This window comes from Schistocerca serialis, chromosome 9, assembly GCF_023864345.2.
Source record: "Schistocerca serialis cubense isolate TAMUIC-IGC-003099 chromosome 9, iqSchSeri2.2, whole genome shotgun sequence".
NCBI lineage: Eukaryota > Metazoa > Arthropoda > Insecta > Orthoptera > Acrididae > Schistocerca > Schistocerca serialis.
The window spans coordinates 239856079-239877943 of NC_064646.1; the positions used below are offsets into that span (position 1 = coordinate 239856079).

The window sequence follows — 21865 nt, forward strand, 5'->3', positions numbered from 1 at the left end:
ATCTAGATGGCCGGACGCGGTTTTAAACCGTTGTCCTCCCGAATGCGAGTCCACAGTTCATGAGATCCGTCAAAAACAATAAGATGTGTGAAAAACTGCCGCACTGACCATGATGTTAACCTTTATTACTACTTTGCTACTAAGTCTATTCGCAACAGCATTTGCAGACAGAATCCACGTACCAGGTGTGTAAGTACGAGACCGGAATTTGGTTGCAATAATTTCATGTCTGTTGTTTGAAACCGATAAAGAATATTTTATTCTTAATAATCTCCATCGTTATTTACACATTTGTCCCTCATATCCGGCAGGCTATAAATGCCACGCCAGAAAAACACTTCTTCTTTTGAAGCGAACCAGTCAGCGAGCCATTTTCGTACATTTTCATACGAATTGAAGCGTTGTTCAGCGAGAACGTGTTCCAGTGATACAAATAGATGATAATCGGACGGAGCCAAGTCTGGAGACTGAGACGCATGCCCTGGTATTTACCAACTGAACGCCTCGATAGTTTGCCTGACCCGTTTTGCTGTGTGTGATGGGTGTTGCCTTTTTGTATATTCAGGTCGTTTTTCATGTAATGCTCGATTTAAATCGATCATCTGCTGTTGGCAGCGATCAATGTTGACGGTTTCACCAGGTTTTAGCAGCTCATAACAGACGACACCCTTCTGGTTCCACCAAACACAGACCGTTGTCTTCTTTACAAAGCGATTTCGTCTTGCAGTGGATGTAGATTGTTCGCCTGGATTCACCCATGATTTACGAATCTTAGGATTCTCAAACTATCTCCATTTTTCGTGACCTGTCTCTATTCGATGGAGAAACGACTTTCTTTTGTATATGGTGAGCAGCATTTCACAAGTGGTCATTCGAATTGCTCTCTGTCTTGCATTCATTTCATGCGAAACCCATTTTCTCACTTTCTACGCCTTTGCCATACCTTTCAACCGATGACAAACGACTTCCTGCGTCACATTCAATTGTTCCGCGAGTTTCTGTTGAGTCTGAGTATAATCTTCATACAATTAGCCCCGCAATTCGTTGTCTTCGAACATTTTAGGTAGTTTCCCGTGCTCGTCGTTTCTCACATCAAAATCATCACTTTTGAATTTTTTGAGCTACTCGAAACACTGTGTTTTCTCAAGAGAATGTTCGTCGACAGCTTCAACAAGCATTAGATGCGATTCTGCAGCTGTTTTCGAATGATACCAGAAATCCAATGCTGTCCGCAAATCGTAGTTCGTAGGCACAAAACTCGACATACTTACAGGTTTGAAACAGATACCGATGCATTCAACTTGGGTTATTGTATGTTGACATTCGTCGTCAGCCTTTACAGGAAGCAGATGGCGCTGAAAACGCACCATCTACACGCAAATCCCGGTTTCATACTTCTATACCTGGTATGCCACTAAATGTACCTACATAAATATATCATTGTACGACACGTAGTTCAATAGATATGACGTCATAAATACTGAGATGGATGGAAAAAAACCCACATCATGCATGAAGGTTTAATACATTTATTCTTAAATTGTTTAACTCCTACAAGCCAGTTAACTTAAAGAAATCTCTGACACCTGGGCGCGCTTTTGACAGATTTCTAGGCGCATCAGTCTGAACCGCGCAACCGATACGGTCGCGGGTTCGAATCCTGCCTCGGGCATGGATGTGTGCGATGTCCTTAGGTTAATTAGGTTTAAGTAGTTCTAAGTTCTAGGAGACTGATGACCTCAGATGTTAAGTCCATCGTGCTTAGAGCCATTTGAACAGACAGGGAGTGCAGCAATCTGCGGCTGTTTGCTTATGAAGCTGTGGTGTACGGGGATGTGTCGTCGTTGATTGACTATAGGAGGATTAAACTGACTTACACAGACTTTTTAGTTTTTATGATGCATGGCAGCTTGCTCTGAACGTAGAAAAATATAAGTTAAAGCGAATGAGTAGGAAAAACAAACCCAGAATGTTCGAGTACTGCTTTAGTTTCATACAGTCATGTCGATTAAACATTTAGACCCAAAGCTGCAAGGCAATATGAAATGGAACGAACACGCCACGTTGGTACTAGGGAAGGTGAATAATTAGCCGAGCGGTCTATGGCGCTGCAGTCATGGACTGTGCGGCTGGTCACGGCGGAGGTTCGAGTCCTCCTTCGGGCATGGGTGTGTGTGTTTGTCCCTAGGATCATTTAGGTTAAGTAATGTGTAAGCTTAGAGACTGATGACCGTAGCAGTTAAGTCCCATAAGATTTCATACACATTTGAACTTTTTTTTTTTCAAGGTGAATAGTCAATTTCGTTTCATTTGGAGAATTTTGGGAAAATGTAGCTCCTCTATAATGGAGATGGCGTATAGAACACTAGTGCGACCAATTCTTGAGTACTGCTCGATTGTTTGGAATCCCTAGCTGGTCAGATTCAAGCAATACATCGGAGAAATTCGGAGGCATGTTTCTATTGTTACTTATAGGTTCGACCAGCACGCAAGAATTATCAAAATGCTGCGCATGTGGAATAGAAAGAGATAGTGGAAAGTGAGTTTTTTTCCTGGTTTAAAATGTTTAATTTTTTCAACTCTTGATTATTGTGCGACGTAGAAAGGCTTCTCTACAGAATTTTGCCTCGGTGTGGACCGGCGTAGCATCGGGTATGACTGGATATCACCACATACCTATGCTCAGTTCACGTGAACAGGTTCTCAGATTAGTACTGCTGGTGGGATGCCACCTTCAGAGATGGTCGCCTAGGCAGGCGCGCTCGTCTAAAGCACGTATGCTAATCTATCAGATTGACAAAACTGGTCACGTTGGAGTACACTGGGGACACTGGTGAGCGGGCTGCAGCTCCGACCGCTAGCTCTCTTCTCAGCCATTCGTCGTCCGACCTAGTCACAGCGCTCTGCTGCTCTTCAGGGCAGCACGCCCTCTGCTTATCTGTCGGTAGCCTCCAGATGCCGTAAATTCAGGCTTGTGTGCCATTAGCGGTAGAATTATGGGGAAAAAAGGTGTATTGTCTTCTTATTCGCCTCACCATCGCCCACATCGGGACGCCCACGTCTTGCCCACCACATCCGCTCGTAAGTCCTGAACTCAAATGGGAATATCTGGGGGGGTAAGACGACTCTCATTTCGAAGAACGCTATTGAGAAAATTTAGAGACATGACATTTAAAGGTGACTGCAGAAAGATTCTACCGCCGCCAACATAAATTTCTCGTCAGGAACACGAAGAAATAAGGGCTCGCACGTAGGCTTACACGCAGTCGATTTTTCTTTGCTCTATTTGCGAGTGGAATAGGAAAGGAAATGAGTAGTAGTGCTTCGTGTTGCCTTCCGCCATGCGCTGTACGGTGCCTTGCGGAGTATTTACGTTGATGTAAAATGAATGCATACAAAGAAGGGCAGCGCAAACGGTCACAGATATGTTTGACCAATGTGTCATCACCACGGAGAGGCTGAAAAAACCGCTCTGTGAGACGGCTCTAGCCTCCTTTCAGAGTTTCTACAATCAAATGTAAGTGATGAATATTGAGATATTATAAAACATATCGCTCCCGTAGGGCTCGCGAAGACAAGATAAGAATGATTAGAGCGCACAGAGGAGATTAAGAAATCATTCTTTGCACGTTCCACATATGACTGGGACGGGACCAAGTCCTAATAACTGGTAGATTGTGAAGTATCCTCAGCAATGCATTACACAGCGGTTTGCAGAACATGGATGTATATGGAAATGTAGATCGAAGGAATAAAATGAAGAAAATCGCTTATCAAAACATTGAGGATTGTCTCCACATGTGATGTTGGATTCATAATACTCATCAACGCAGGTTTAGCTTGTATGCTTTTTTTGTGTGCGATCGAGGTCGCCTTGTGGACCTATTCTAAATCTTGGTGTCTTTGTAATTCATTCCTGCTGTAGAATATACACTATGTGGACAAAAGTATCCGCACACCCCCAAAAACATACGGTTTTCATATTAGGTGCATTGGGCTGCCACCTACTACCAGGTACTCCATATCAGCGACCTCTCATTAGACATCGTGAGAGAGCAGAATGAGGCGCTCCGCGGAACTCAAGGACTTGGAACGTGGTCGGGTGATTGGGTGTCACTTGTGTCATATATCTGTACGAGAGATTTCCACACTCCTAAACATTCTTAGGTCCACTGTTTCCCATGTGATAGTAAAGTGGAAACGTGAAGGTACACGTACAGCACCAAAGCGTTCAGGCCGACCCAGACCGCCGACAGTTGAAGAGGGTCGTAATGTGTAATAGGCAGACCATCACACAGGAATTCCAAACTGCATCAGGATCCACTGCAAGTACTATGACAGTTAGGCGGGAGGAGAGAAAACTTTGATTTCATGGTCGAGCTGCTGCTCATAAGCCACACATCACGCCGGTGAATGCCAAACGACGCCTCGCTTGGTGTAAGGAGCGTAAACATTGGAAGATTGAACAGTGGAAAAACGTTGTGTGGAATGACGAAACACGGTACACATTGTGCCCATCCGATGGCAGGGTGTGGGTATGGCGAATTCCCGGTGATCATCATCTGCCAGCGTGAGTAGCGCCAACAGTAAAATTCGGAGCGGTGGTGTTATGGTTTGTTCGTGTTTTTCATGGAGGGAGCTAACACCACTTGTTGTTTTGCAAGGCACTGTCACAGCACATGCCTACATTGATGTTTTAAGCACTTTCTTGCTTTCCACTGTTGAAGAGCAATTCGGGGATGGCGATTACATCTTTCGACACGATTGAGTAGCTATTCAAAATCCATGTCCTATGGCGGAATGGTTACACGACAATAACATCACAGAGTCCTTACCCGAATCCTATAGGGGGCTGACTGAATCGTAATGCCTCCACTGTGGTAATCCTTCAACAGTTGACAGCATTGGATGTGGCGGGTACTGGCTTGTTCTATACCTTCTTCTCTACAGCTCCAGTTGGCGGGAAGCTTAGCATTGAACGGTAGTGTCGCTACAGTGTAAAGTACGGAAACCTGTGCAGACGGTGAGTCTATGAAACTTGCAGTCATTGAATTCTTGACAGCAGAAGGTGTCACCCCAAAGGAGATTCATCAGAGAATGAAAGCAGTTTATGGCGATTGTGTTGATGTCAGCACTGTGCGTCGTCATTCTCGTAACGCGAGAGAAGTTCCGGGCAAATTTCAAGTCTGTGCGCTTTCGTTTCAGGAGTCAGCATGCGGAGAACCCATCGTGCACAGATCTTCTGATTGCCAAGCAAAGCAATAATGCGACCCACACGTTCTTGTGAAATGCCGATTGTGCTTGCAGTTTCTCCCTGAGTGATACGATGATCGTCCTGAATCTATCCGTCAACATTTTGCTTGTGAAACTCGGTGGTTGCTGTCACAGGACGTCCAACTCTTTGTTTGCCACGCGGGTGAGACGTTCCCGCATCAACGTCTTTAAACTCACTCTCCCAATGATGCACAGTACTCACATCAACACAATCACCAAAAATGCTTTCATTCTCTGATGAATCTCCTTTGGGATGACACCTTTTGCTGTCAAAAATTCACTGAATGCAACTTCCTTAAATCGCATTGACCGACCGTCATTGCAGAGTTCCATACATTACACTGTAACAGCACAACCGTTCAATGCTAAGGCTTCCCGCCAACTGAAGCTGTAGAGAAGAGGCTACGGAACATGCCAATACACGCCGAAAACCAATTCTGCCAACTGTTGAAGAGTTACGAGGGTGGAGGCATTACTTTTCAGTCAACCCCCGAATATCATGTTTATTATTGGTCTGCGTCGTTATTATCTTCGGTGTGATTTTGTACTCAATGTAACCAGTGTCCCAACCACTAAGCAAAACGGCGATTACTTTGTAACCGTTGCCTTTCTCTAAACTCTGCCCTGCACTCTCCGACGAAAAATACCGATTCGTCTATGCCTCACCATGAGCCACTACGTTCTTCGTTCAGTATTTCATCAAAGACCTCAATTATTAAAAAGCAAATCTTCATCTTCCTTATTCGTAAATGGTTTTTGAAGCTCTAGAAGTAGACGCGTTTGGAGACAAAATTATGGGGATGCAGATAGGTCTATTATGCAAATGACTGTCGTTTATAAGTGACCGCATTTGTTTTTGCACCTTTGTCCCATCATGAGTGAATACTTTCATTCACTTCTGCAAAATGTAAATAGGTTGCAAATAATACACAAGTGGCCATTGACATTAATACACCAAGAAGAAATGCAGAAGATGAACGGGTATTCATTGGACAAATAAATTATACTGGAATTGACATGTGATTACATTTTCATGCAGTTTGGGTGCATAGATCCTGAGAAATCAGTACCCAGAACAACCACCTCTGGCCGTAATAACGGCCTTGATACGCCTGGGCATTGAGTCGAACATAGCTTGGATGGCGTGTACAGGTACAGATGTCCATGCAGCTAAAACACGATACCACAGTTCATCAAGAGTAGTGGCTGGCGTATTGTGACGAGCCAATTGCTCGGCCACCATTGACCAGACGTTTTCAATTGGTGAGAGATGTGGAGAATGTGCTGGCCAGGGTAGCAGTCGAACATTTTCTGTATCCAAAAAGGCCCGTATAGGACCTGCAACATGCGGTCGTGCATTATCCTGCTGAAATGTAGGGTTTCGCAGGGATCGAACGAAGGGTAAAGGCACGGGTCGTAAAACATCTGAAACGTAATGTCCACTGATCAAAGTGCCGTCAATGCGAACAAGAGGTGACCGAGAGGTGTAAGCAAAGGCACCCCATACCATCACGCTGGGTGATACGCCAGTAAGGCGATGACGAAAGTTGTTATTGTCTTCAGTCCTGAGACTGGTTTGATGCAGCTGTCCATGCTACTCTATCCTGTGCAAGCTTCTTGATCTCCCAGTACTTACAGCAACCTACATCCTTCTGAATCTGCTTAGTATATTCATCTCTTGGTCTCCCTCTACGATTTTTCCCTCCACGCTGCCCTCCAATGCAAAATTTGTGATCCCTTGATGCCTCAGAACATGTCCTACCAACTGGTCCCTTCTTCTAGTCAAGTTGTGCCACAAACTCCTCTTCTGCCCAATTCTATTCAATACTTCGTTATTAGTTATGTGGTCTACCCATCTAGTCCTCAGCATTATTCTGTAGCTCCACATTTCGAAAGCTTCTATTCTCTTCTTGTCCAAACTATTTATCGTCCATGTTTCACTTCCATACATGGCTACACTCCATACAAATACTTTCAGAAACGACTTCCTGACACTTAAATCTATACTCGATTTAACAAATTTCTCTTCTTCAGAAACGCTTTCCTTACCATTGCCAGTCTACATTTTATATCCTCTCTACTTCGACCATCATCAGTTATTTTGCTCCCCAAATATCAAAACTCCTTTACTACTATAAGTGTCTCATTTCCTAATCTAATTCCTTTACTGCTTGCTCAATATACAGATTGAATGACATCGGGAAGAGGCTACAACCCTGTCTCACTCCCTTACCAACCGCTGCTTCCCTTTCATGCCCCTCGACTCTTATAACTGCCATCTGGTTTCTGTGCAAATTGTAAATAGCTTTTCGCTCCCTGTATTTTACCCCTGCCACCTTTAGAATTTGAAAGAGAGTATTCCATTCAACATTGTCAAAAGCTTTCTGTAAGTCTACAAATGCCAGAAATGTAGGTTTGCCTTTCCTTAATCTAGCTTCTAAGATAAGTCGTAGGGTCAGTATTGCCTCACGTGTTCCAACATTTCTGCGGAATCCAAACTGATCTTCGCCGAGGTCGGCTTCTACCAGTTTTTCCATTCGTCTGTAAATAATTCGCGTTAGTATTTTGCAGTTGTGACTTCTTAAACTGATAGTTCGGTAATTTTCACATCTGTCAACTTCTGCTTTCTTTGGGATTGGAATTCGCTGCCAATGTGCGTTCACCGCGATGTTGCCAAACACGGATGGGACCATGATGATGCTGTAAGCAGAACCTGGATTCATCCGAAAAAATGAAGTTTTGCCATTCGTGCACCGAGGTTCATCGTTGAGTACACCATCGCAGGCGCTCCTGTCTCTGATGCAGCGTCAAGGGTAACCGTAACCATGGTCTCCGAGCTGATAGTCCATGCTGCTGCTAACGTCGTCAAACAGTTCGTGCAGATGGTTGATGTCTTGCAAACGTTCCCATTTTTTGACTCAGGGATCGAGACGTGGCTGCACGATCCGTTACAGCCATGCGGATAAGATGCCTGTCATCTCGATTGCTAGTGATACGAGGCCGTTAGGATACAGCACGGCGTTCCGTATTACCCTCATGAACCCACCGATCCCATATTCTGCTAACAGCCATTGGATCTCGACCAACGCGAACAGCAATGTCGCGATTCGATAATCCGCAATAGCGATAGGCTACAATCCGACCTTTTTCAAAGTCGGAAACGTGATGGTACGCATTTCTCCTCCTTACACGAGGCATCACAACAACGTTTCACCAGGCAACGCCGGTCAACTGCTGCTTGTGTATGAGAAATCGGTTGGAAACTTTCCTCATGTCAGCACGTTGTAGGTGTCGCCACCGGCGCCAACGTTGTGTGAATGCTCTTGTTCCTGTCGGTTAAATTTCGCGTCTGTAGCACGTCATCTTCATGGTGTAGCAATTTTAATGGCCAGTAGTGTAATTACCCTAAGTAACTTAGGCCTAAAACAGTTTGTCTGTTGTAGTTATTTGTGTGCGATTTTTCATGAAAGATGAGCATACAGATCACAACAGATATTTCGAAACTAACTACAAGTAATCGAAAAATAAAGATGCTAAACTTTTCGCCCAACTTAATTAGTTTTATACGTTAAGTGACCTATTTACTCGCCAACCAGAGCCATAATGACATTATTTAGTTGCTGATGATAAGCTACCAATATACAATAATGTAAAGAAGTTCCTACAAAACTTAACAATGTAGAAAACTTAGATAATAACAACAACAAATATGAATTGTTTTTGGCCTAATCTCATTATAATTATTACTACTTAAAACATATTCACATTTTACACAACTGAGTAAATGTATTCATTGAAGATGGTAGAAATGTGCTGAAATATGCATGCTCACTTATAAACAACAGTTGTTTGGATAACTTGCGCGGACCGAGCGAGCTGGCGCAGCGGCTGGTACACTGGACTCGCATTCGGGAGGACTACGGTTCAATCCGGGGTCCGGCCATCCTGAATTAGGTTTTCCGTAATTTCCCTACATCACATCGGGTTCCTTTGAAAGGGCACGGTCGACTTTCTTCTCTATCCTTCCCTAACCAGATGGGACCGATGACCTCGCTGTTTGGTCCCCTTCACCAAAACCAACGAACCATCCAACCAACCATAACATGTGCACTTGAATTTTCAGACTCTTCTTCTTTATGTTGTCACATCATTTCTTCTCCAATCCGCATAAATGTTTCCATTGTGTCGCATAGTTGTTGCCACTCTCTTATCGTACACATTTCATTACCACGCAGTGGAGGACTCCGTATATGGTAACAGTCAACTATGAGTTTCAAATTTCAGTTTTTTTTAAAAAAAAGGCTTTAAGCCTTATTTTGTTTTGCCTGTTAAGGTACCATCCCTCTCTGCGTCTTACTTGTCTTCTTCTTTGGCTTAAATCTTCTACTCTTCACTCATTCTTTTGTAATGTTCACTCCAGTTTATCTTATTTTCTTGTATTTTATTGATGGTGTTAAATACATTTAGCTCTTCTCCAGTTTCCGAACTTCGAAATCTGTCGCCTCTTGTGCACTCCTTTGCTGCTCTTAGAAAACTTTGTATGCGACTTCCTTGAAGTTTACTTGTACCCCACAAATCAGTTCCGTAGACAAGAACACTAGAGCTGCCATTGTCTTATAAAATCTCGGTTATTCTTCTACATATATACCCAGACTTCGCTAATTCTGCTCTACGTCTTCGTCATACTCATATGTAGCGTCACAATCTAAATACAGATCGAATCTGTTCTATTCTAGATCACAATTATTGTCCGTACATTATATATCTCTTCGAAAGCCATTGATTTGGTCTTCTTTACTGAAATAGTCAAACGGCATTCTTCATGAACCTTACCAAATAACTCTTTTTCTCTTTGTAGGTCATCTTCATTATCCAGCAGCAGTGTGGCGTCGTCTACATATTTAACAATAAGTATTTCTTTGAATGATTCATCTAAAAGTAGGAAGTAAAACAGATTAGAGAAAGATTTGACGGCATTTGAATGATCTTCAGGCCATACAAGAGCTGGAGACTGCACAATCTACGTAATACATCTAACAGATGTCTTCTAGCACTCTTTAAAATTCAGCATTCTAACTTAAACACTGAACTTCAAATTCTCAATTGCATCTCTTTTGCTCTAAACAATTTCGAGCGTCTTTCAAAGGTGCGTCATATGTTGCACTAATGTATTTTATTTCTTACTTTTAGGCCAGTCATTTCACAAAATATTTGTTGGCTTTTTCAAAAAAAAAAAAAAAAAAAACCAGTGCTGTAAATACATCAGCTGTTAGCTGTCTACTGACCCACAGTTTCAAGAGCCCGATGTTACAGCTGCAAAATACTTATACGCAGAAACTGCGCAACTGCCGTGTCTGTTATGCGCTACGAAAGGTAATATCGTCTACAGAATTTTCCGTCTGCGTTTCCCAGTACGCTTTGTCGTAGTGCTGTTGCTTATCAAGCGTGCCCAATAAGTAAGTTATTTAAATGTGTTAGAGCTTGAGGAAAATAAGTTTTTATTTTACGCAAATTAATAAAAAAATTTTACATGAGTGTAGGAAAAGAGAAGTGGTGATGAATATCAAAAGGTACGTTTTTTCAGACAATACGGTGACACTGCTTTCTTTGGGTACTGATTTATACCGTCGTTCCTGAAACAGGATTCATGTTTTTAGGTGTACGTCATATTTTACATCTTGTGCCCACAATCGTTTTATCCTGAAACTCTTTCATAGGCCCTTGTTTGCATAAAAACAACAACATAGGATTGTGCGGTCTGCCCCGATGCAAAGCACTTTTGTTTTTATTTTGATATTTTTTTCGGAACCTGGTTTCAGAGAAAATATCGCCATCATCAGTGGATTTTTTCTTTATTCTACAACATCCAAAAATAGCATCGCTATAAGCATTACAAAACATTATTACATGTGTGCTGCTTGATTCCTAATGTTGTACTCTATGAATAGTTTCATAATACTTTATTTACTTCAAGTCAGATGATGATTTTTCCTTTTTTTGCCGTTATTTCCGGCATATCCTCTGTGTTTTGTTTCCTTTTCTTCGGAATACAGCATGTCATCTCTAACTGTGTGAGTACCTGTTGTTAACAAATATGAGAAAGTCAACACATGTAAGTCAACGTTAGGCTGTTGGGAACTGCGGTAGTGTGCTGAATACAGTCTTGGTGTTCAATAGGGTGTTACGTAATTGGTCTTGTACTCACGTACGCTGTTCAGCTTGCAGTTGCTTTTGAACACAGGATAAAACTTTTGCACCTTGGTCGTAATTCAAAACATTACGCCATCTTATTGTGCGCTTGTGTCACGAAAATATTTCGCATATTGCAACAAAAGCAAAAACCATCCTGTAACTTAAAGTAAATATGGTGCGAGGGTGGTTTGAAAAGTTCTTGGAATCACCACGAGAGATTAGCGCTAGCGCAACGGGTTGTCCACATGTTATTCACTGGACTGTTGCCTGTAAACACGTGCCTCGTCAGTGCTCTTGGAAGAGAGCTGTGGCTCAGTTTTTGTTCCCGTGTAGTGATTACGAAGATGGAGAAAAACGAGATTCGAGCAGTGATTAAGTACTTCGTAAAGAAAGGTATAAAACCAAAGGACACTCATGCCGATTTCCAGAATACGCTGGGGGACTCTGCTCCTTCATATTCAACAGTTGCCAAGTGGACAAATGAATTTAAATTTGTTTGGAAGAGCTTAGAAGATGATCCGCGCAGTGATCGGCCGAGATGTGTCATTACTCCGAAAATCATTGCTACAGTGCACAAAATGGTCACGGGAGATCACCGATTGAAACTGCGTGAAATTGCTCACCTTGCCAGATGTCATCTGAAAGGGTATATCACATTTTAACCGAAAAACTAGAAATGAAAATTTTATCTGCCAAATGGGTGCCACGGCTCTTGATGCTGGATCAAAAACATGTTCCGTCACCATGGCGAAATTACACGAACTAAGGTATGAATTGTTGCCACAACCGCCTTATCCACCTGATATGATGCCTCCGTCAGACTTCCCTCTCTTACCAAAACGGAAAGTGTTTCTTGGTGGACGAAGATTCACTTCAAACGATGAATCGATAGCCGGAGTTTGCAACTATTTTGCTGGCTGGAGGAAACTCCTTTTCGAGATGGGATCAAGGCACAGGAACACCGTTGGACCAAGTGCATTAATCTAAAAGGACACTACATTGAGAAATAAAAAAACGTTTCAGTGATGTAAGTACTCTTTGTCTATTCCGTTGCGAGAACTTTTCAAACCACCCTCGTATTGTGAAACTATTCGCAGAATAAATAAATGGAACCAAAAAGTACACAAGTGGTTCAAATGGCTCTAAGCACTATGGAACTTAACATCTGAGGTCATCAGTCCCCTAAACTTATAACTACTTAAACCTAACTAACCTAAGGACATCACACACATCCATGCCCGAGGCAGGATTCGAACCTGCGACTGGAGCAGCAGCGCGGTTCCGGACTGAAGCGCCTAGAACCGCTCGGTCATAACGGCCGTCAGTACACATGTAATAACGTTTTTTAATGTTTATAATGATGATATTTTTTCATGTTTTAGAGCAAATAAAAACCCAGTGATGATGGCGATATTGTGCTCAAACTACTTTGAGAAATAAAATAAAATAAATAAAAACAGAAGTGTTTTATATCTAGGCGGATCCATATTCCCATATTGTTGTAGCTTGGGGTGTTTTTAAGAATGAAGTGTAATAAGATTTATTTATTTGTGTGTATTCAAAACGAATACTTTAAACAAATTTCTAGAGTTAAGAGCAGTAAAAATGTTATCAAATAAATAGTTAAGACATCTACAAAAGAAAGTTAATTCACCTACCGATATGCTAGCCGGAAACCGAGGAACAGATTTTCGGAGAGGTAATGGTGTCTGTGTAATAGAGGCAGCAGCAATGAGGAAACTACGCTAGACGTGAGTGTGCTGCTGGACTTACCCACTATGGTGGCAAATATGAAGACGCCGATGAGATAGCTGACGATGGTGAAGATGTACCTGGAATGATAAGCAGACAGTGTCTAGAGCACGCTTATGGCAGAGTCTCGCCTAGGAACAAGAGCTTCATATAATCATAAGCCAGAACTGTACTTAATTGGTTTTTGCTTTGTAGACATACCTTGCATTTGCATTTGCTGCCTGAATATTGCATACTTACAAAAATGCATAATTTGTAAGAGAAAGTATAAAAACTAAACAAAAAGCAATATAATTAGCTGAACACTTATCAGTTCCTGTTATAGTTATCATCTAATAGTCTCATAAATTACAGTCATAAACTATAAACTATGATTAACCAGTACAAAATTTAAAAAAAAATATTACTGCTAGTTAACTGTCGCAAAACTGAAGTAGTGTACATAATTTAAGGCTAAACACAAAGTTTTCGAACAGTAAATTAGTTCAGGATAAGAGGCTGTTCGAAAACTTTGGATTTTATTTAATGGCTTTAAATTGTAAGCCAATATTTTCCCGAATGAAATTTTGTAATAAACGTTTGACCAAATGATTTGTATCGAATCCTGAATAACCGACGAACAGCCTCCAAAATCCTGCTCCATTTTTTATAATTTTTTGAAAAAATAATGAATAGTTTAGGTTGTATCTCAAAATGGAAAAGTGGTGAATAGGATACAAAGTTTGTCTCATAATTATGAATTCACAGCGACGGAGAAATCTTTCGCGTTCCTCCGTACGTGGTAGAGGATGTTTTATGAAAAATCTACCTGCAAACAGCTTCAATGAAAACACTAAGGAAATCGACAGTCTCATAGATGTCGAATCACTGCAGGAGTCGGCGAAGTAAATAAAACTCCACGGGTAGGTGTTTCTTTTAATAACAGCGCAACATGTACGCAGCAGACAATGGCAAAAGATCTCTCATACCTGTTTTTCTGAACTCAGTACTTGTCTGCAAAGGTCAAGGTTTCCTCGTCACACAACGGCTATTGCGTGTTTCCGTTATATTGACAGATAACCATATATTTCTGCCTGTTACTGCGTTATTGCTGTAATGCTTTATTCATGTTAGCTGTTACGTTAATTACTACGGAAACTTTCTGTCGATGTGCAGTTTAACGAGGAATAGCTTTAAGATACAATGTTTTTCGTAACACTTCTCCTTTGCGTGAAATATACGCTGCCTGACAAAAAGTTTGAACACCATGGAGGGAGTCAGGGCAGCAGAAGATGAGGGATTAGGCTGTGGTATTGGCTTTTTGTAACGTCTATTCGCGCAATGATTAATTGCTTTACGTCAAGGCATCAAGACACAGCGGTGGTTAACGGCTTTGTGTTAATAGCTACCATCCTTTCTTTTAATCAACAAATCACAGGTATTGGGTTCTGGAGAACAGCGATGGACCTATTAGTAAATTTATGGGAGTAGCCAGACCTAAGCTGCAGTCCTTTGAGTGAGGAGCCCACATTTCAGGCACTGTGTTGCTGATCATTATTTTTCTGTCAAGCGAGCTCCATGAGAGCGCTGAACTAAGTGTACGATTTTCTCCTCTGATTTTTCTAGAGGTATCTCTTCGAATTACTATGAGACAGTGCTACCATAGATCCAGAACAATTATCGAAACTGTATATAGGGTCATCGTGGCCTCATATTGCTACAACCGTCATCACTCGAATCCAAGTTAAGCATGTCTTTTCAGAATTAGGTGAATTACCACCAAACCCTCCAAACTATGATGATTGGAGCCCAAGGTGATGAAGGCTCAGAACAACTTCCAGGTTAGGGTGTACGGGGAAAAAGTCACGTGTTCCGCTATTCGATGCAGTTTGTTATTGTCGGCACCAGGAGATCAATTACATATCCTTTCTGCAGCTGTATATTTTTAATAAATTGCATCAGAACACCAAAAAAATTGTGCCAGGGTCAGAGCGTCCAAGAGTCGAACGCAAAGCTGCAGGAAAAACATTGCACTACTCAACCACGATGTTATTGCATTGCCAGTTATCGGAAACAGGCGGTAACGTTATAGTAAACAATTACGATGTTGAGTAAGTAGCATGCATCGCATTGTCAATACTTTCAGGTCAACAGTGCGTGCACCATCAATCCCGATTACGCCCAGACTCACAATAAGCCGAACGAAACGCCCTCCCTCCCAGATGAAGGATTATTGTGGCCGACCAATAACTGACCGGCCTGCTCTTTATGCTGACTGGATGTGAGATATGAGTTCCTTTAAGAGTATGGAAGATTGATATAGGACTTGGTCCAAAACCCTCTCACAGACAGTATCTCAGAAGCTCACTGATGGAAATAGCAAGCGCTATTCCATGAAGGAAAAGTTCGGTATTTATCAAGTTTTGCGAAGACTTCCATCGCAACACAGGTTATGATGAAATAAGGGCGCTAAGCGGCGAGGTCATCAGCGTCCTTGGTTGATACAAAAACGATCGAGGATGGACAATCAGGTTTAAAACCAAATTGTATCCACACACATCTATTGAAAGAAACCCTGACATTGTGAAGTTTGCTCGGGTTCCCGGGTTCGATTCCCGGCGGGGTCAGGAATTTTCTCTGCCTCGTAATGACTGGGTGTTGTGTGATGTCCTTAGGTTAGTTAGGTTTAAGTAGTTCTAAGTTCTAGGGGACTGATGACCATAGATGTTAAGTCCCATAGTGCTCGGAGCCATTGTGAAGTTTATAGAAAACCAACAATAGAAATCAGACAAAACACAGAAGAGTTACTATGTAAAATCAACGATAAAATACCAGCATAGACACCGTTAAAAATGGACTCTGTGGCTGGATGACAACTTGAGATGTAATAGATGACCCACGCACTCTGTTAACATAGTGTACCCAGTGTTTTGGGAAGAAGTCTAGACATCTCACAGAATCTTAGATCACGAATCACACTCGTCTCATTATCATTTAAAACTGACGGCAAGTCCTGTGCGGAACCCAGATCTGTTCTTAGGTTGTCATACGAAATATATTCAGTTAAAATATGTCGTATTGACAGCTGTGTTTCACGCCTCTGACGCACTGGGGGCTCATCGCAACGTAAGGGAAATCCTTGAGTGGCAACGGACAATGTCCCGTGCCTTGTATGGCCGGCTTCTTCAACTCATCACGGTCCCGCTGAAGGTTTCACAGAACACCTCTTATTATTCCTCAAGTGCACCCACCGACACATGGTCTTCTGGATGAAAAAAAAAATGACTATTCGTTGAAAAGCGATGTCCATAATCAACTTTTATATGGGGTGTGATCACAGGGGCACAAATACATTCTTGTATTGGTCGTCACATGGTAGCAAACCGTCTGAATATCATCTTGAGAAATTTACTGCCACGCCCAAAACACATGCTATGCCCCTGAAGATTACTGCCTGGAGACTACTGTAAAAGCACGTGTCACCATCACATCCCAGACGTGCTATGGAAGTGGAAAATTAAGCAACCGGGCAGTCCACCAAGGGATCTGTAAGTTCCACAAGTAATTTGTAGTGTGATGACTTGAAACATCCCGCTGGAGCACGCAGTTGATACCATGTTGAAAAGTACAACGACAGGATGTTCTGGGTGGTTATAATTAAACTTACCCTACTTCAGACGGTATAACACGGAAACTAATTACCATCCAGAGTATGGGGTGCATGATTTCCATGCGTCACAGCGCCATCGTCCATTTCCAGCTATGGCCACCAGGTGCCATGACCAGTCATCGTGATTCAATCGCAGTGCACTTGTTGACATGTCCCATGAGCTTGCACAAAAGGAGGGGGTCATTACTGGTGAAGCTCTATTATTAAAAAGACAGGGGTTTTGCAGTTGCACTTCGAGGATATCATCGCCTAGAAGGACTACGGAGGGGTCCTCTTTCTCCACCGGCTGAGCGGAGCATGATGTAGAAGTTCGAATCAACTGGAGAATTCGGTATCGCTCCGGGAAGAGGCCGACGACGGATTGCACCACAGGTGGTTGACGAAATCACTGTTGCTATGGCAGACAACGCTGCACGCAATTCCCGTATGTCAGGCAGTGCACGTGCTGTGACAACGCAGTTGAACATCCCATGGTCTACTGTACGGTATGTGCTTCGAACCATTCTCAAATGGTATCTGTACAACATCCCACCCTTTGTGATTTCTGGTTATCGGGCTACGCGAAGGACAGGGCTTACCAGTGGAACACTCACACATGCGCTGATCTGAAGCTCGGCATATCAAGAGACATAGCCAGCACACCTACGGACATGTTTCGTTATGCCCTGCAGAATACAATCCTGCGCTTTCAGACTTTTCTGGGCATTGATGGGCACCATATTGAGCCCTAGCATTAATGGTGCCGTTACGTAATGGTATGATGTACCGTAGCAGCACATTAGAAGTGTTGCAGTTGAATTGATTCTGCATTATTACTCTACCCCATATCCTTGACATTAATGCTACCAAGTCTGGTACTCGTACGGTAGTTATTTCCGTGTCATAACGTGTTAAAATTCAATTATAACCACCCGGTACAACGCAATATACTGGTGAGCACTCAACCTTCGTTCAGCAGTCACCGAATCGAAGCTGTTGACCTGTTTATCAACTAAAAAAATAATAGTTTTAGCAACTGCATGATTTGGGTTTCGAGAGTCACTGCTTCCGTGGCCTCTAACCAGGTCGTTTGTAGACGCGTTAGCGTCAGATTGGCCGCTATAAACGGAAGCGAAACGCAACGCTGAACACAAAATGCCGTTCAGTGTACCAGTTGATTGGCGGAACACCATATACAGCTTTGTTGCCTACGGTACGGTGTCAGCGTTAAAGGACACGTGGCAACTCGGATCTGAACTGAGCTCTCGGTAACCTGTTCCACACGGTTTGTGGTGTCACTCAGCCTGTAAGCTCTGCCCCGATCTCAGTTCTCGTCATCCGTCTATTCGAGAGTGAATCGAAGAATCCCACGATCTAGTGTGACGCAATCATTTGAGAGATGAGTGCCTCTATAACTGCCAAGCACTTGTCCTGAGGCACCACTCGTTCGATACTCATGGAGCAATATCATACTGTTCGTTCCATTCACATTAAAGTAACGACCTGTCAAGAGCATGAATAACCTGCTTTCGCAGCGCGGACATACAGGAAGATCCTCGAGGGTACCGACATGGGTGTGGAGCCGCACTGTCTCCAGCGCCGTGACAAGCTGCGCTGTGTTTCACGGTTTAGAATCCATGGCGTCGTGAGATTCCACAGATTCTCGTGGGTTTACATCCAGGGGGGTTGTGGCCAGGTTGAGACGGTAAACTCATCCTATAACTCTTCGAACTAGGTACTTACACCACTAGCCGTGTGACACGTGTATTCCCCTACTGGTAAATGCCATCTTGCTGAGGAAAAACAAACCGCATGTAGAGGTATTCATGCTTCTCAAGGACAGATGCGTACTTTTGTTGCTCTGTTGTGGCTGCCAGAATGTCGAGACCACCTATTCCCCAAACCATAACATTCCCCAAACCATAACGCTCCATCCTCCGGCCTGAACCCTTATGCATTCATAATTACTTGATATATTTACTTAAATGTGTTTATGCAAGTGTGCCTAATCCAACTGAATAGTCACTAATCTTACTCCTTGTGTGCACTGTCGGTATTTGAATTGACCAAGCGCTAGGAGATTGAAGATTTGTTGATTTCATGAAGGCTTTCACTGATTATTTCTAGCATTCGGGACGCAGTATTTAACATCAGTTTCGTCTGGATATTTCTCTTGTGCGTCTTATGCAACTTCGTTATCCGGCGGTATAGTGATTTTCTTATATGGTTCTTATTTGTGGAGTATACTTCTATTTTGGATTGTAATGTTAAAGTGTCTTTTGAGAAAGAATTTTTAGCTCTTATGTTACACTGCTAAATTATTTATTATTGCATTTAATCTCTTTGTTTTTAATCAATGTGGCATTGTTTTATGATTGGAAAATATTCTGTTTCTTAGTAGTCAGAACTACTGGAGGTGTTTTCCCAGTAGATGTTTAAGAAATCTAACTTAGTGTGTTCTGTTGACATAAACAAAGGTTTCATAACACGAATGTGTTCCTACTGCAAACAGCCTGACGCAGCTATTGAGTTCCATTCTGGTAGCAGAGTGTGGGTGTTTTTGGGTGAAGGTTAGGAACTTATTGAGCATCATTGGTGTTACTACATTTAGTTATAGTTTAATATTCTGTTTTGTATCTTTTCTGTTCAGACACATTTTCTGATGTTTTTGAAATTTGCGTTCCAGGTTCGTTCCTTTTTACATGTAATTATAAACTTAATATGGGGACTTCGAGTGATGGTGGAGTCAGTTTGACCCTTGAATTCTGTGCCGCTTTTATCTGAGCAGCAACAAATCCTTCAGTTCCTAAAAACCACTGAACCATCCTGTGCCCACGTGTACTGAATGCAGCCGCAAACTCCGCAATGGTTGAGGGTTCAAAAACAGTGATCACCGATCTGCAGCTCAAACCTGAGATTGGCTGGCTTTGTATCAGGACGGTCAATCTGCAGATTGTTTGAACGCTTTACGGTTGGATAGCGGTCAGTGGGTTAATGAGCCCAGGAAAACCGAAGTTAGCGAGCGTCAGGAATTCTCCACGGCATCTCCACTTGACGATCTAGAGAAACTCCCGCCAGATTTGCTAAGTCGACCATCATTTTCTGCGTGTGTCGCATGGCATACCACGCCTTGCGCCTTGCTGTTATAGATAGAATGTGGTCCTTAAAATAATTATGTGCACAGGTTCTGAGGGAGAGTTTGTTCATTAAGGTAAAGAGCGTCCTATTCAATTATTGTTTTTTGGGTTGAGGATCTAGTTCATTACATTTGTGAAGTACACGGTGTCCATTATTGAACTACGTGAAAAACGTAAATTAGTTACAAACTACGGCGTGTACACACTTTTTTCAACATGTAAACGTCACTACAGATATTCAGATTTAGGTTATGACATGTTCGATATGCCTGCCATGATTGGCGACGGTGTGGCGCAGACGAATAGCGAAATTCCGCAAAGACTCGCTAAAGGGTCGGAATATCGATGGTGTCGTTGAGCTCCTGAATGGCTGTTTTCGGGTCAGCAATGGTTTTGGGGTTGTTGCTGTACATCTTGTCGTTCATATAGCTCCACGAAAAGGAGTTGCAAGTGTTCAGATCCGGAAAATACTGTAGCCAATCGAGGCCCATGGCAGTGAATTCTGTGTACCCCAGAGCCTGAATGCGGTCCCCAGAGTTGCTAGACAATGGTGTGGGCTGTGTGTACATGGAATGGAGCCGGCCGAAGTGGCCGCGCCGTTCTGGCGCTGCAGTCTGGAACCGCGAGACCGCTACGGTCGCAGGTTCGAATCCTGCCTCGGGCATGGATGTGTGTGATGTCCTTAGGTTAGTTAGTTTTAACTAGTTCTGAGTTCTAGGGGACTAATGACCTCAGCAGTTGAGTCCCATAGTGCTCAGAGCCATTTGAACCATTTGTACATGGAATGGACTGGGTCCTGTGGTCCAACTGAATCGATTATTGACTGTTAATGGTTTTGTTGGGCTACTTATAAACAATTTGCAGCCATTCAAGAACGTCATGTTCCCAACCAAAGATGTCATGTCACCGGTCCAAAGAGAATGGTCTGAAGAACATTCTCGACAGTCTTAGTGAATGATATAGCTACCATGATCGCCCGACATGAATCCCATCAAACATTAATGGGACATAATCGAGAGGTCAATTTTTTGCACAAAAGCTTGCACCAGCAATACTTTCACAGTTACTGGCGGTTATAAAGGCAGAATGGCTCAATATTTCTACAGGGGAGTTTCGATGACTTGTTGAGTCCGTGCCACGTTGAGCTGGTGCACTACGCCAGGTACAAGGAGGTCCGATACGATATTAGGAGGTGTTACATGACTTTCGTCACCTCGGTGCATGCCTGCAATGTCTTGTAACAAGTAATACGCCATCTCAGTCTTAAACAATGACAGATTCCATTGTGAACACACGACAGGGCCTTACATGCTGAATGTCAACGTATCACCATCAGTGTCGATGCACCAGACACTTATTTGTCATGAACCATAAGGAGTTTAGAAAATATGCGTCACACACATTCGTCATAAAAACATTTTATACAGTTTCAGATACTGATTGCTGACGCTCGCTTCCTCATCTCTGACACTCACTTGTTGAACCTCTTTTGGTTGTGTGATTTTGACCTTAACGGTTGCGGAATGCTGTACGTCACGCAATCACGTCATAGAGTGCCCAGCAAGATCGCCAGATATGTACTATATAGAACATGTGAGGGACCAGGACCAGCTCGTAGGTCAACTCCGTACCATTCGCGATATACAGGAAACAAGTATCAGGTTTAACTGCTGTACGTCAGTCTCCATTAGGAGAGAAATACAACGGCCTTATGACGCCCTTCACAACCAGATCTGTGCGTGGACGCTTGACAGAGTTGGTGCAACTTCACACTGATAAGTGGGCTCAGATTGCTAAGTTCTATGTAAATTTGAATCGATGTTCTTATCACTGAAATAGCATCACATACCCTCTCAAACCATGAATTTTGATTTCGTTTCCT

General features: G+C 42.7%; 1 protein-coding gene across 1 annotated transcript in view; it reads right to left on the reverse strand.

Annotated features, from left to right (window-relative positions):
- LOC126419513 (uncharacterized) overlaps nt 1-21865 on the reverse strand; it is a 730476-nt gene that overhangs the window by 455048 nt on the left and 253563 nt on the right. Inside the window, exon 6 of the mRNA XM_050086703.1 lies at nt 13240-13298. Coding sequence (XP_049942660.1) covers nt 13240-13298 — 59 coding nt within the window. The remainder of the gene's footprint in view (nt 1-13239; nt 13299-21865) is intronic.